The sequence below is a fragment of the Dipodomys merriami genome, unplaced genomic scaffold (assembly GCF_024711535.1).
Source record: "Dipodomys merriami isolate MVZ:Mamm:240054 unplaced genomic scaffold, mDipMer1.0.p SCAF_519, whole genome shotgun sequence".
NCBI classification, from domain to species: domain Eukaryota; kingdom Metazoa; phylum Chordata; class Mammalia; order Rodentia; family Heteromyidae; genus Dipodomys; species Dipodomys merriami.
This window is the reverse complement of record NW_027206090.1, coordinates 531,005-546,193: the sequence shown is the minus strand read 5'-3', so window position 1 is coordinate 546,193 and position 15,189 is coordinate 531,005. Positions and strand designations below refer to the sequence as shown.

Sequence of the window (15,189 nt, the reverse complement as noted above, 5' to 3'; positions counted from 1 at the left end):
CGTGTCTGAGCCTCTTTGGGTGGGAGGTGGGAGCTGGGGTCCGCACGGGGCCAGGCTGCGTCCCCCGCACCGCAGCCCGGCGGCCTGGCCTCTTACGTCCGCTGGTTTAAGTGTGCGCCCGGCCCCGAGCCCCGGGGCCCTCCTGAGATCCGGGTCTGAGGCTCTGTGCAGCTGCTGCTCCCCGGAGGCCCCGCCCCCCGCAGGAGGCGGCGCGGTGAGTGCGCGCCTGCGCACCGGCCCGGCCCGGCCCCGGCCCGCCCAGCACAGCCCAGCCCCCCGAAAATCCACACCTGTCTGCCCGGCGAGGTGACAGGCCGCCGAGGGTCCAGACTGAGGCCAGGCCGGGGCCGGGGCCTGACCTCGGGGCCGGGCACCAGGCCGGCTCTGAACCGCGATCCTCAGATCTCAGCCTCCGAGTAGCTGGGATGACAGGCGGGAGCCATGGGCATCTGGCCCCGGGATTTTACTCATTTATTTATTCATTGATTCATTTATTTTTGCCGGTCCTGGTTCTTGAACTCTGGGCCTGGGCACTGTCCCTCAGCTCTTCAGCTCAAGGCTAGCGCTCTACCACTTGAGCCACAGCGCCACTTCCGGCTTTTTTCTTTTTGCTTATGTGGTGCTGAGGAATCGAACCCAGGGCCTCAGGCATGCAAGGCAAGCACTCTACCACTGAGCCACCTTCCCAGCCCTGAGATTTTATTTTTATAGCAAACAATGCATAATTTCTTTTTAAGTGGAGGATCTGGATGTGGTCGGACAAGTTTTCCCAGAACCAGTTTGACCTGTCAGCTCCCTGTCTTCGGAGGCCTGTTAGAAGAGGTAGACTGTGCGGAACAGAGACTGCGAAGTCTACCCCTGGCCTCACCTTGGTGGGCAGAAATTTCTTTCCCCTTCTATTCTATAGAAACCCACCCATTCATTGGTCAGGCCTATAATTGTACTTTCTTCTGTGGAATTGGGTAAGCACGTTTGTACAGTGTGTTGTTTTGGTACCTGACTTTTTACATTTGAGATTCACCCATGTCGTACAAGATCTGGGAGCTGTCCCTGAGCTTTTCTTCATGACATTGAGCCTTTCATTCCATGAACATTGTATGCCTCTCCATTTCCTTGAAGATCCTTACATTTTCCCTCCATTACTGCGTTCAAGTTTTTACCAGAGAGATCCTGCACATCTCTTGTTAGATGTCTCCCTGTGCACAAGTCACAATAACAAGGGATTCTTCAAAACATCTGTTCTCCAATGATGGATTGTTTTCCATAACAAGCATTGGCACATCTTTTTCTTGTCCAGGCCACATAAGCCCAGGCCATGCTGGTATTCACAGGTAGGTGGATGGCAGAGAGATCCCCATATCAGACAAATAAAAGCTGGGCATGGTGGCCCACAGCTGACATCCCAGGAGAATAGTGGCCCATATCTCCCCCCACACACACACCCCAAAAAAAACCAGTTGCCTCAAATGATAGAGAACGCGTTTGCCGAGATGTCAAGGCCCTCTTTGTAAATCATGGTGGTATGAGGATGAGGAGATCTTAGCCTTTGCATTGCCCTTTTGATTTCTCCTCCTTATCCAGCTCTTTATATTTATTTATTTGCCAGTCCTGGGGCTTGAACTCAGGGCCTGGGCGCTGTCCCTGAGCTTCTTTTGCTGAAGGCTAGCACTCTACCACTTGAGCCACAGCACCACTTCCAGCCTTATCTGAGAAGTTTATTGGGGATAAGCGGTCTCACAGAGTTCCCTTCCCAGACTGGCTTCAAACCATGATCCTCACATCTCAGCCTCCTGAGTAGTTTAGGATGACAGGCGTGAGACACCCACGCCCGGCTTATCCAGCCCTTTAAAAATCTCCAGACCATTCCTAGCCCACACACAAAAAGAGGCCACAGGAATGCCTGCATCTGTGGATTATAGTCCAATGACCCTAGAACACAGAAGTCAAACTGATGGATCATTGAGAAATGCCCAGAAAGACCTCTGTGTCTGCAGGGTGAGCTAGGGGTTGAGCTGCTTCCCGCAATGTGCGGTTGGAGAGTGGAAGGTCCCACGGTGCTTAGAGACCCTCTGGGCAAGGATGGTAAATGAGTGCAGGTGGGGAGGGGTGTCTTGGGGGTAGGGGTCCCTCAGATTCTGCGCACCTGCTGTGTCATTCTAAAACCCAGGCTGCCCTGGGGCCTGCGCCACCTGCCCGGGGAAGGGCGGCCCCTGCTGGACACTGTGGGGACAGCAAGGCCTGAGGCGTCAAGCTGAAGAGCTGGGGGACAGCGCCCAGGCCCAGAGTTCAAGCCCCACAACTGACCCCAAAAAAAAGACATTCAGGGGACCCATACCTACCTCACAGGCTGCCCTGGCTCTGAGAGTGGATGTGGGTGGATAAAGGCCCCGGATCCCAGGGAAGGACGATTCTGAGGCTTTGATCTCTGCTCCCACCCTACCCCCCACCCCCAGCTATGTAATATAAACCATTTATATAATTAGCTATCATTTATCCGCCTAATTAGCTACAGCTATTATGTTTATCTTTATGGTCTTCATCATCTCTCCATCTTGTTCAGCTAATTACTATTTAAAAAACAATGTAGGGCTGGGAAGGTGGTAGAGTGCTTGCCTTGCATGCATGAGGCCCTGGGTTCGATTCCTCAGCACCACATAAGCAAAAAGAAAAAAAGCCAGAAGTGGCGCTGTGGCTCAAGTGGTAGAGCGCTCGCCTTGAGCTGAAGAGCTGAGGGACAGCGCCTAGGCCCAGAGTTCAGGCCCCATGGCCGGACCCAAAAAAAAAAAAAGTGTGTGTGCTGGTTCTGGGGCTTGAACTTGGGGCCTGGGCGCTTGAACCACGCCTCTACTCCCAGCTTTTGGGTACTTGACTGGAGAAAGGAGTCTTTCTCCCCAGCTCCCCCCACCCCACCCCTACCTTCAGGGCTGGATCTCAGCCTCCTGAGCAGGTAGGATTACAGGCCTGGGCCACAGGTGTCTGTCGGACATTACTAACTGCTATGGAGACTCCTGTGGAAAAGAAGGTGCCCTGCCCTTCCTGCTCTCCGCCTGCTCCCACCTGCGCCCAGCCCCCGGGTGTGGCTTCTCAGCCCTGGAGCTCTGCCCCTGGACTCTGACCCAGGAAATCCCCCGAGGTGCTGGCTGTCTGCTCCTGACCCCCGGCTCTGCATCTCCACCCAGAGCCTGGGCTGCGTGGACGGAGGTCCTGCGGTGTCCCAGGCCGTGCGCTGCTGGACGGGGCTGGCTTCTCAGGCTGCCTTCTGCGAGGAGGAACTGGGCCGCTGCAGGGGGCGTGCGTTCTGGGACAAGGCTGGCCTGGACTCCTGCTTTTATCTCCTGTCCCCTGCACGTGTACACACTGGGGCTGAGGGGATGCCCCCCTCCCCAGCCCACACTGCGTCCAAGAAAGGCCTGTTCCTCTCTGGCTGGCCAGCCCCGCCCCCCTGTGTCCTGGCCACCTGCCTGGCTGGTGGGGAGGAGGAGGAGGAGAGGAGGAGGCAGCTGGGCTTGCAGGGGATTGGACGGTCCACTCCAGCCCTGAAGGCGATTGGCTGGCCTGGCTCAGCCCAATCCCACAGCCTCCTCTGGTCAGGAGTCCAGAAGAAATTATCTCCTTGAGGACCAGAGACCAGGCAGAAGAGGAACCAGCAGCTCCTCCTGAAGAGAAGGATCCAGGACAGGGACGGTAAGCGCGGAGCCCTGACTTTAGGGGAGGGCTTTGCTTCAGGCTGGGCTAGCTCCACAAAGATGGCCGCCCGGGCCTGGGCAGCTGGTTGGACAGCCAATGGCCGCCCGGGCCTGGGCAGCTGGTTGGACAGCCAATGGCCACCTGGGACTGGGCAGCTGGTTGGACAGCCAATGGTTCCTCTCTGAAGTCTATGCCCGTCTCTCTCTAGTGCCCAAAGGGTCCACTCTGTCCTTGGTCCACCTGGTCCTTTCCTTCTTCCTCTTCTCTCCTCCCATTTATTGATGTTTTTCCTAAGATTTGAACCCAGGGCCTGGGCGCTGTCCCCCGAGCTTTTTCGCTCAAGGCTGGTGTTCTACCACTTGAGCCACAGATGCACCTTCTGTTGTTTTGATGATTCAGTGGAGATCAGAGTCTCATGGACTTTCCTCCCCACACTGGCTTCCAGCCAAGATCCTCAGATCTCAACCTCCTGAGTCGCTGGGATGACAGGCGGGAGCCACCAGCGCCCTTTCCCTTATCTATTCCTTTCCTCCTCCCCTCCCCCTCCAGACCCTCCTCCTCCCCCTCCAGACCCTCCTCCTCCCCCTCCAGACCCTCCTCCTCCTCCTGCCTCTTCCTAGGGTTGCCCTGTGTCTCCTTCTCCATTCTTGCTTTGGCTCCCGCATCCCATGCCCGCTCTGTCCAGCGTCCCGGAGCTCCTGGGGCCTTGTGTCTTGCAGGATGCGGTGGCCCAGCCTGTCGTGGCCGGGCCTGGGGCCCATGGTCCCCTCCCCGTGGCTGCTGCTGCTGCTGGCCACGGCGTCCTGGCTCGGGGCTCGGGTCCTCATGTGGATCTACACCTTCTGCAAAAACGCGTGGCGTCTCCGGTGCTTCCCGCAGCCGCCGAGGCGGAACTGGTTCCTGGGGCACGTGGGCCTGGTGAGTGGGAGCGGGCGGGCTCCTGCCCTGGCAGAGGGGCTCCGGGAGTCGGGCGTGGGGCCCCAGCTCCGGTCTGGGCTGTGGCGGCTAAGTCTTACTCCCCAGCTGTCCCTCCAGCTCCTCCCTCTTCCTTGCGTTCTTTCCCACGCTGTCTGTCCTTCCTGGGGCACCCAGGAAAGGCCCAGCAGGAATCCTGCGTGAGGATCCTAAGTGCTCCGGGGCTGGATCAAAGGCCCCCCCCACCACCGGGGACTCTACACCTCCCTATATCCAGGGTTTCGGTTTTTCAAAAGAATGACCTTGGCCAGGCGCCGGTGGCTCCCGCCTTCATCCTAGCTACTCAGGAGGCTGAGATCTGAGAATCACGGTTCAAAGCCAGCCTGGGCAGGAAACTGTGAGACTCTTATCTCCAATACACCACCAAAATACCAGAAGTGGCGCTGTAGCTCAAGGGGTAGAGCGCTCGCCTTGAGCTGAAGAGCTGAGGGACAGCGCCCAGGCCCAGAGTTCAAGTCCCACGACTAACAAAGACAAAAAAAGCTGGAAGTGGCGCTGTGGCTCAAGTGATAGAGCACCAGCCTTGAGCAAAACAAAAAAGGCTCACAGATAGCGCCCAGGCCCTGAGTTCAAGTCTCAGGACTGGAACTGAATGATCTTTGAGTTTGCAGGCAAACACATGCAGGGCATATAAACGTGTGTGTGTGTGGACTGTGATAATGCCGATTTGTCTTGTGAAGCTCCACTCTTCCACAGCACTGTAAGACGTGACACTTAAGAATCACCTAATCTCAATAAAAATTATTTTAAAAATAAAATGAAAAAGACAAAAATGTATGCATCTAACTCTTTACCACCTCCATCTGTGTCTGTCTGTCTGTCCATGAAAGACAGAAGGAAGGGGGACAGTGGGTTTTGGCTTATGATGTTATGGGATACCGGATCGCAGATGGTCCCTACGCGCTGTCCGCGGGCTGGGCCGGGGTTGCTGACGGTGTGAGCCACCCGCACCGGCTCCTCCAACCTTCCAGTCTTCTCAGAATCCCCCACGGACGAGAGGAGGCCGGATCTGCCTCACTCCAGCCCTTCTCATCTCACACACCCTGGGAGAGACAGGAAGGGGGGGGTCAGAAATCATTCCTTCAGATGTGAACCCCCCATTGCTTGCAGGGCCCGCCCACAGAGCAGGGCATGCAGGAAGTGACGGAGCTGGTGGCCGCCTACCCACAGGGGTTCATGGTGTGGCTGGGCCCTGTTGTTCCCCTCATCAGTCTGTGCCACCCCGACGTCGTGCGACCCGTCCTCAACGCCTCAGGTACCCGCGGGGAGCCGGTGGTGGTGAGGGCCCGCACGCCGCACCTCTGCAATGGAGAGAGGGGAGAGGCTGGGGCCGCGGTCCCCCTCTTCCCCCAGCCTGGCCCCTCCCCTCCCCAGGGCCCAGAGGCTCCGGGCTGCTGTCCCCCCCAGCCTGGCCCCTCCCTGCCCTCGGGGACCATGGCTCTCACCCTGGTCATGGCCCTTAGTGGCCGCCAGGTTCTTTTATTCGGGTCTAGCGTGAGGTCAGCAGAGAGAGGGACCCCTGGCCTGCGGGGCAAACGAAGTGGCATTCAGGCCTGGCTGTGACCAGCCGTCCAAGAATGACATTGCAGTCTGTCTGTCTCCCCATGGCGGGTTTGCTGTCTGTGTGTCACTATCCCTGTCAAGGTAGCCCTTCCCTGGCCCCGGGATCCAGGGCCACACACACCGAGACTGGCGAGAGAGTTCACTTTCCCCAGCTGCACTAATCAGTTGCCAGAATCCTCTCCAATCACCCTGGCTTCAAAGTCCACAGTCCTCATGTCACCTGTGACTTTCCAATCGCCAGGCCTGGCTGCCATGCCACCGTCAGCAAGACTGATTTGGAGGGCGAGGGCTGAGTGTGAAGAATTCAGGCTGGGGCTGGGAAGGTGGAGCAGTGGTAGAGCGCTTGCCTTGCATGCCTGAGGCCCTGGTTCCATTCCTCAGCACCACAGAAGCAGAAAAAGCCAGAAGTGGCGCTGTGGCTCAAGTGGTAGAGCGCTAGCCTTGAGCTGAAGAGCTGAGGGACAGTGCCCAGGCCCAGAGTTCAGGCCCCACGACCGACACACCAAAAGAAAACAAAAAAAAAGAATTCAGGCCGCCTTGGGAGAGTGCTGGTGGCTCCCGCCTGTCATCCCAGCCACTCAGGAGGCTGAGACCTGAGGATCGAGATTCAAAGCCAGCCTGCCAGGAAGGAAAAAGTCCCTGTGAGACTCTTTTTTTTTAGGTGGTTTTTTTTTTTTTTTGGGTCCCGTCGTGGAGCCACAGCACCACTTTCGGCTTTTTTCTTTTTGCTTATGTGGTGCTGAGGAATGGAACCCAGGGCCTCAGGCATGCAAGGCAAGCGCTCTACCTCTGAGCCACCTTCCCAGCTGCCCTACCCCCCCCCCAGACTCTTTAATTAACTACTCAAAACTCACTAGTAGTGCTGTGACTCAACATGGTAGAGTACTAGCCTTAACAAAAGAGCTCAGGGGCAGTGCCCAGGCCCTGAGTTTGAGCTCCAGGGCCGGACACACACACACACACACACACACACACACACACACACACACACACACACAATTTAACTGACTTTATACCTGATATAATCAGATAACTGAGACTGAGAAATTCAACTAAGGTAAAGATAAACTGTGTACTGTGTGTGTGTGTGTGTGTGTGTGTATGCCCTCACTAGTCTAGTCTAGGGCTTGAACTCAGGGCCTGGCTGCTGACCCCTAACATTTTGCTCTACCACTCAAGCCACAGCTTCACTTCCTGCTTTGTGTGTGTGTGTGTGTGTGTGTGTGTGTGTGTGTGTGTGTGTGTGTGTGTCGGCCATGGGGCTTGAACTCTGGGCCTGGGTGCTGTCCCTCAGCTCTTCAGCTCAAGGCAAGAGCTTTACTGCTTGGGCCACAGTACCACTTCCAGTATTTTGGAGTTTCCTGCCCAGGCTGGCTTTGAACCGTGATCTCAGATCTCAGCCTCCTGAGTAGCTGGCTTAGGGCCGACTTGTTGGGTTGATGGGAGGCTTGTCAAAGTGCATGACAGACCATGCTGTGGGGGGTGGAGGCCCCACCCCAGCACCCCACCCCCTACCCCGCCTGATGCTCTCTCCTGTCAGCTGAAGTCGCCATCAAGGACGTGATCTTCTATGAGTTCCTGAGGCCCTGGCTGGGTGAGCGTGGGGGGACAGGGCAGGGGACAGGGTGGGGGCAGCCCGGGGGCCTGGGGGGCGCTGCCCTCACCCATGACGCACTCTGCCCACTGCCAGGGGACGGACTCCTGCTGAGCGCCGGGGCCAAATGGGGCCGCCACCGGCGCATGCTGACGCCTGCCTTCCACTTCAGCATCCTGAAGCCATACCTAAAGATCTTCAACGACAGCGTCAACACTATGCACGTGAGCGCCTGCAGCCGTGGCAGCGGAGAGCGGGGCCGCGGTCTGGGCCTGGGATCTGATGGTCACTGGGGGCGTGGTCTGGGATCTGATGGTCACTGGGGGCGTGGTCTTGCCTGGGATCTGATGGTCACTGGGTCGTGGTCTGGGATCTGATGGTCACTGGGTCGTGGTCTGGGATCTGATGGTCACTGGGGGCGTGATCTGGGATCTGATGGTCACTGGGGGCGTGGTCTGGGATCTGATGGTCACTGGGGGCGTGGTCTGGGCCTGGGATCTGATGGTCACTGGGGGCGTGGTCTGGGATCTGATGGTCACTGGGGGCGTGGTCTGGGCCTGGGATCTGATGGTCATTGGAGGTGTGGTCTGGGATCTGATGATCTCTGGGGCATGGTCTGGCCTGGGATCTGATGAGGAGAGAAAACCTCTAACTTTGAGGCTGGTCTACACAAAGCAATGGAATCCCATCTCTAGCTCACAATAGGCACTCACATGACACACAGTAGGTATGTGCATGGCACACAGTAGGTACGTGCATGGCACACAGTAGGTACTCACATGGCACACAGTAGGTGCTCACATGGCACACAGTACGCGCTTGCATGGCACACAGTAGGTACACGCATGGCACACAGTAGGCGCTCGCATGGCACACAGTAGGTGCTCGCATGGCACACAGTAGGTGCTCACCCCTATGGCAGTTTCTGTTTCTTTCAAGCTGGTCCTGGCTCTGTGTTTCTGTCATGACTGGGGCTCAGTCAACTTCAGGCTGGTTTCATATGCTCTTAACTGGGACAAGTAGATTCTTGTCCCTGTGATTCCTCCGATGGCACGGACACATTCCGTGGGAGTGAGAGGCGTCTGAAATGCCCTGGGGGCACAGATTTGTAAGGAGTTGTGGCCCCACCTATTTCCCTCACCTGGTGTTGGCCAGTCGGTCCATCCCAGCATCAAGACTGGGGCTGGAGCCAGGCGCCAGGGGCTCACGCCTGTCATCCTAGCTATGCAGGAGGCTGAGATCTGGGGATCGCGGTTCAAAGCCAGCCCAGGCAGAAAAGTCTGTGAGACTCTGATCTCCAATAAACCACCAGAAAACCAGAAGTGGTGCTGTGAGTCAAGTGGTAGAGTTCTTGCCTTGCTGAGGGACAGCGCCCAGGCCCTGAGTTCAAGCCCACGACAGACAAAAAAAAAAGTGGGTGTGGAGGGAAACAATACTATGCCTTGCATAAATATCTCCTGCCCAATTCTTCCTTTCTTTTACCTCACCTGTACGTGGTAAGGACTGAGCCACACTCACCTCTTCTTCCTCTTCCTCCTCCTCCTCCTCTTCCTCCTCTTCTTCTTCCCTCTTCCTCCTCCTCCTCCTCTTCTTCTTCCCTCTTCCTCCTCCTCCTCCTCCTCCTCCTCTTTGTGTGCCAGTCCTGGGCTTAAACTCAGGGACTGGGCGCTGTCCCTCAGTTTCTTTATGCTCAAGGTGAGAGCTCTACCACTTGAGCCACAGCAACACTTCCGGTTTTCTGGTGGTTCATTGGCGATAAGAGGCTCAGACTTTCCTGCCTGGGCTGGCTTTGAACTGTGATCCTCAGATCTCAGCCTCCTGAGTAGCCGGGGTGACAGGCGCAAGCCGCTGGCGCCCCGCTCCAGTTCTGTGTCACTCTGTGTCAGCCCCGCCCCCTTCTCCGGCCAGGCCAAGTGGCGGCGTCTGATCGCGGAGGGTGTCACACGTCTGGACATGTTCGAGCACATCAGCCTCATGACCTTGGACAGTCTGCTGAAATGCGTCTTCAGCTTTGACAGCAACTGCCAGGAGTGAGTCCCTGGGACCCTACGTGCTGCGGTCATTCCTAGAGACATCTGACCAGATGTGTGAAGTCCTGTCCAGGACGTGGGCCCCTGGGCTACCAACCCAAGGAAGGAGTTCTGGGAGAGTGGGCCATCCAGGGGGAACCAAGGTGGCCTTCCTGGAAGAGGATGGTCAGATCAGTGTCGAAGGGTGAGGAAGGGGACTGGGGACTCATCTTTCCAAGCAGGTAGTGAGAGGCATCTTGGCAGGGAGGCTGGAAGGAATATTGCGAAGCCTGACAAAAGCTGTAAACCCCTCTTGAGCTTTCCAGGGAGCCCCCGAAGGTTCCACGCCCCTGTTCGTAAGATTTCTGTCCTAGTGACAAAGTCCTTCAGGTGGCTGGTATAAAAGGGAGAGAGAGCTGGATGCCCGTGGCTCCCAGAGGCTGAGATCTGAGGATCGCAGTTCAAAGCCAGCCTGTGGGGGTCGGGGAGGCTCAGGGGGCCTCCCGTCGGGCTCGTCCTGCAGGAAGCCCAGCGAGTACATCGCCGCCATCGTGGAGCTCAGCGCCCTGGTGGCCAAGAGACACCAGCAACCGCTGCTGCACCTGGACTTCCTGTACCAGCTGACCCCCGACGGGCGCCGCTTCCGGAAGGCCTGCCGCCTGGTGCACGCCTTCACCGACGCCGTCATCCGGGAACGGCGCCGCTCCCTCCTGGGCCAGGGCCTGGACGATGGCCTCCGGGCCAAGGCCAAGGCCAAAACCCTGGACTTCATCGACGTGCTTCTGCTGGCCAAGGTGGGCCGGGCAGAGGATGGGGGGGAGAGAGGGGGGGACACAAACTGTGTTCTCAGCCTCAGGAAGCTCTCCAGAGAAAATCTGTGTGTAGACGGTGGGTTGGGCGCCGGTGGTCACACCTGTCATCCCAGCTGCTCAGGAGGCTGAGATCTGAGGATCGTGGTTCAAAGCCAGCCCGGGCAGGAAAGTCGGGGAGACTCCTTATCTTCAGTGAATCATCACAAAGCCAGAAGTAGAGAGGTGGCTAGGAGAGGAGGACGCAGGCCGGGGCCTGGGGCGGTGGCGGCCGGGCAGCCCCGGCTTGGGGTGGAAGGTGGGTGCTCGGGCTGCTCTCCGCTGCGGCTCCCGCGTCCTCGGCTCCCGCGTCCTCGGCCTCCTGCGGTTCTGCAGCGTTTTCTCTCCCAGGATGAGGACGGGAAGGCGCTGTCCGACCAGGACATCCGGGCGGAGGCCGACACCTTCATGTTTGAGGGTGAGGCTTGGGGCAGGAGTCCCTCCACGCTGGGGCCCCGCTCTGCGCCCGCCCCCTCCCCGCCCGGGCGCTGTCCGCGCTCAGCCCGGTGACCCCCGCCCCGCCGCTGCCCCTCAGGCCACGACACCACGGCCAGCGGGCTCTCCTGGGTCCTCTACAACCTGGCCAAGCACCCGCAGCACCAGGAGCGCTGCCGGCAGGAGGTGCGGGAGCTCCTGAGGGGCCGCGACCCGCAGGAGGTGGAGTGGTGAGCGCGCTGGGCGGGGCCTCCCCGGCTGCGCCCGGGGGCTGTGTGCTCCGGTCCTGCTTGGGAAGGGTAGCAGCCAGAGCCTGGCCCGCGAAGAGCTGGCAGTGTCTTCTTTGTCGGTGCCGGTCCCGGGTCCTGAACCCTGGGCCCCTTGCGCTGGGGCCAGCGCCGCGCCCGGCTTCTCCTGGGAGGGAGGGTGGAGGCGGTGCCGGCGGGCGGAGGCCGGAGGAGGGTGCGGGCGCCCCGGTGACGGCGGGCGCCCTCAGGGACGACCTGGCCCGGCTGCCCTTCCTGACCATGTGCCTCAAGGAGAGCCTGCGGCTGCACCCGCCCGTCACCGTCATCTCCCGCCGCTGCGCGCGGGACGTGCGGCTGCCCGACGGCCGGGTCATCCCCAGAGGTGCAGGGGGGGGACGGGGGCGGGCGGGCGGGGGAGGGCGGGGGCGGGGCGGGGCGGGGCGGGGCGGGGCGGGGCGGGGGAGGGCGGGGGCGGGGCACCGGACGCCGCGGCCTCACCCCTCCCCTCCCCCCGCAGGCGTCGTCTGCCTGATCAGCATTTTCGGGATTCATCACAACCCCGCAGTGTGGCCGGACCCCGAGGTGCTGCGCCCGCGCTCCCGGGGTCCCCGGCGGGGCGGGGTTCCGGGGTCACCGGAGGGGCGGGGTCCGGGGTCCCGGGTCGGGAGCCGCCCCGCCGCAGCGCCCCGCCCGCCCCTCTCCGTCCCGCAGGTCTTCGACCCCTCCCGCTTCGACGGGGACCACGCGGAGGACCGGTCCCCGATGGCCTTCATCCCCTTCTCGGCGGGGCCCAGGTGCGGGCGGGGCGCGGAGTGCGGAGCGGGGGCGGGGCCCAGGTGCGGGCGGGGCGGGGCGCGGAGTGCGGGGCGGGGGCGGGGCCCAGGTGCGGGCGGGGCGGGGCGCGGAGGGCAGGGCGGGGCGGGCCGGATTGCGGCCCGGGGGGGCGGGGGCGGGCCCGGGGGCGGGGCCCAGGTGCGGGCGGGGCGGGGCGCGGAGGGCGGAACGGGGGCGGGGCCCAGGTGCGGGCAGGGCGGGGCGGGCCGGATTGCGGCCGGGGGGGCGGGGGCGGGCCCGGGGGCGGGGCCCAGGTGCGGACGGGGCGGGGCGCGGAGTGCGGGGGCGGGGCCCAGGTGGGGGCGGGGCGCGGAGGGCGGGGGCGGGGCCCAGGTGGGGGCGGGGCGCGGAGGGCGGGACGGGGGCGGGGCCCAGCTGCGGGCGGGGCGGGGCGGGCCGGATTGCGGCCCGGGGGGCCGGGGGCGGGCCCGGGGGCGGGGCCCAGGTGCGGACAGGGCGCGGGGCGGGGCGCACTGTGCGGGCTCCGCGCCAGGCGGGGGGAAGCGGTGCGGAGATTGGGGCGCAGCTGCTCGCGGCTGCTCGCGCCCCGTGGCCTGAGTTAGGGACCAGAATCTTCCCCGTCCGCCCGGGGTCCCCGTCGTCCACGGCCCCGTCGCCCCGGGGTCCCCGTCCTCCACCGCCCCGGCACCCCGGGCCCCCAGTCACCCCCCGTCCCCCCGGGGTCCCCGTCCTCCACGGCCCCGGCACCCCGGGCTCCCCGTCCTCCATGGCCCCAGTACTCCGGAGTCCCCGTCACCCCCCATCCCCCCGGGCTCCCCGTCCTCCAGCGCCCCGGCACCCCGGGCCCCCAGTCACCCCCCGACCCCGCAGGAACTGCATCGGGCAGACCTTCGCGCTGAGCGAGATGAAGGTGGCGCTGGCGCTGACGCTGCTGCGCTTCCGCGTGCTGCCCGCAGGGGGCGCCGCGGGGCCCGAGCCGCGCCGGAAGCCGGAGCTCATCCTGCGCGCCGAGGGCGGCCTGTGGCTGCGCGCGCAGCCCCTGGACTGACCCCGCCCCGCCCTCCCCCTGCCCGGACAGGCCCCAATAAAGCTGCGCCCACCGAGTCCGCGCCTCACTGCCGGCGGGGTGGGCGGGGCCGGCGGGGTGGGCGGGGCCGGCGGGGTGGGCGGGGCCGTGCCGGAGGGCGGGGCCTCGAGCACCTGGACCCGGGATGGAGCCGCGGTGCGCTGACTGCCTGGAATCCCAGCCGCTCCAAGGCAGAGACCTGAGGATGGAGGTTCGAGGCCAGCCCGGGCAGGAGAGTCCGAGAGAACTCTTATTTCCAGTGAACCAGCCAAAAAAGCCACACGCACACGCACACACAGAGGGGGCTGAGGCCTGAGGCTCTGTCACTGACCCTCCGCCCTCCGGGCCGCGGGTGGATGTCCTCCGGCCTGGAACGGGGATCCCTTCCCCTGACCGCGTGGAGGCCGCCTGTGCCCGGGCCGGGAGAGGCCCCGGAGGAGCGGGGCTGGGGCGGCCCGGGTGCAGCGCGGGCCTGGAGCTGAGGAGCCGAGGGACAGCGCCCGGCCCGAGATCGGGCCCAGGACCCACCAGCAAACAAGAAAAGAGGGACACTGCGGGGAGAACCCGAGGCCTGCGGGCAGGGAAGGGGGGCCTCGAGTGTGCTGACCCCCGCCCAAGCAGCCTTGCCTGCCCCGTGAGTTCTCTGAGCAGCTGAACTGACCCCTGACCCTTCCCCAGAACAGAAGCATTTACTATCTAGGCACTTTTCTGAGTATGTGTACTGATCCCTGCTCCTTCCCCTGGAACGCAAGTTTTGGGGGTTTTGTTTGTTTTTTATGTTTTTGGTCCTTCGTGGGGCCTGAACTCTGGGCCTGGGCGCTGTCCCTCAGCTCTTCAGCTCTAGGCGAGTGCTCTACCACTTGAGCCACAGCGCCACTTCTGATTTTGTGGTGATTTATTGGAGATAAGAGTCTCTGGTGGCTCAGTGGTAGAGCGCTTGCCTTGCATGCCTGAGGCCCTGGGTTAGAATCCTCAGCACCACATAAGCAAAAAGAACAAAAGCTGGAAGTGGCGCTGTGACTCAAGTGGTAGAGCGCTAGCCTTGAGCTGAAGAGCTGAGGGACAGCGCCCAGGCCCAGAGTTCAGGCCCCAGGAAGGACCAAAAAAAAAAAGTCTCATGGCCTTTCTTCCCCGGGCAGCTTTGAATCACAATGCTCAGATCTCAGCTTGCTGAGTAGCTAGGATTACAGGCTTGAGCCACTGGTGCCCAGCATAGAATGGAGTTTTGATTCAGCACTTCCCTGAATACAGATCCTGGTTCCATTCTCCAAAATGCAATCATTGACTAACCCAGCATTTTTTTCCAAATGTATTTACTGATCCCTACTCCCTTCCCTAGGGTGGAAGCATTGTCTAGCCCAGCACATTCCTCAATGAGTTTACTGATCCCTGTTCCCTTTGCTACACAGAAGTCTTGATTTTCCCAGGCCTTCTCTGCACATGTGTGCACTGACCCCAGCTCCATCGTTCAGAGCATGGTTAAGGTGCTGTCCTGTCAGTGGCTGTGAGCAGTGACTGTCCTCACAGAGGGCAAGTCTGCCAGAGGCCTCGGTGTCCACAGCCTCCCCTCCGGAGGAGACTCCGAGGCCACCCGAGCCGCAGGGTTCTGTGTTCTGGACTCGGAGCAACGAGTCACCGGCCCACAATGTGGGTCAGGTGACCACGGGCGATCGGAGCCTGGGCCCTCCTTTCTCTGCAGGCTCCTCCCGTGAGCCAGGCCCGATCGGCATTTCAGGGTTCCTGTGACCACTCAGGAACGCAGCCTCATCCTGGAATAAAGCTGAGAAGCGCTGCCCACCTGGGCATCCCAGGAGCCAGGCGGAGCAGGAAGGCCGGAGTGGAGGGAATAGTCGTAAGATTCTGTTACTAGTTCTCACAGAACCACTGCAGATCCAATTCTGCATGGGTTTGCGCAAGGCCAGCGCTCTACCACTTGAGCCACAGCGCCACTTCCAGTTTTCTGATGGTT

General features: G+C 61.3%; 1 protein-coding gene across 1 annotated transcript; it reads left to right on the top strand.

The window, feature by feature from the left end:
- Positions 1-3,349: 3,349 nt before the first annotated feature.
- LOC138811002 (leukotriene-B4 omega-hydroxylase 3-like) lies at positions 3,350-13,258 on the top strand. The gene is made up of 13 exons (XM_069998456.1): positions 3,350-3,684; positions 4,407-4,605; positions 5,773-5,917; positions 7,766-7,819; positions 7,916-8,043; positions 9,728-9,849; positions 10,352-10,622; positions 11,028-11,094; positions 11,212-11,341; positions 11,608-11,741; positions 11,877-11,941; positions 12,071-12,153; positions 13,025-13,258. The coding sequence occupies exons 2-13, from the start codon at positions 4,408-4,410 to the stop codon at positions 13,200-13,202; spliced, it is 1,575 nt and encodes a 524-aa protein (XP_069854557.1). The 5' UTR covers positions 3,350-3,684; position 4,407; the 3' UTR covers positions 13,203-13,258.
- Positions 13,259-15,189: the final 1,931 nt, after the last annotated feature.

Bases quoted from the DNA above. Each gene is read 5' to 3' on its own strand.
- LOC138811002 (XM_069998456.1), top strand. From the start codon at position 4,408: ATGCGGTGGCCCAGCCTGTCGTGGCCGGGCCTGGGGCCCATGGTCCCC. The intron at 5,918-7,765 runs GTACCCGCGGGG...CTCTCCTGTCAG, and splicing joins ACCCGTCCTCAACGCCTCAG to CTGAAGTCGCCATCAAGGAC. The intron at 11,942-12,070 runs GTGCTGCGCCCG...TCCGTCCCGCAG, and splicing joins CAGTGTGGCCGGACCCCGAG to GTCTTCGACCCCTCCCGCTT.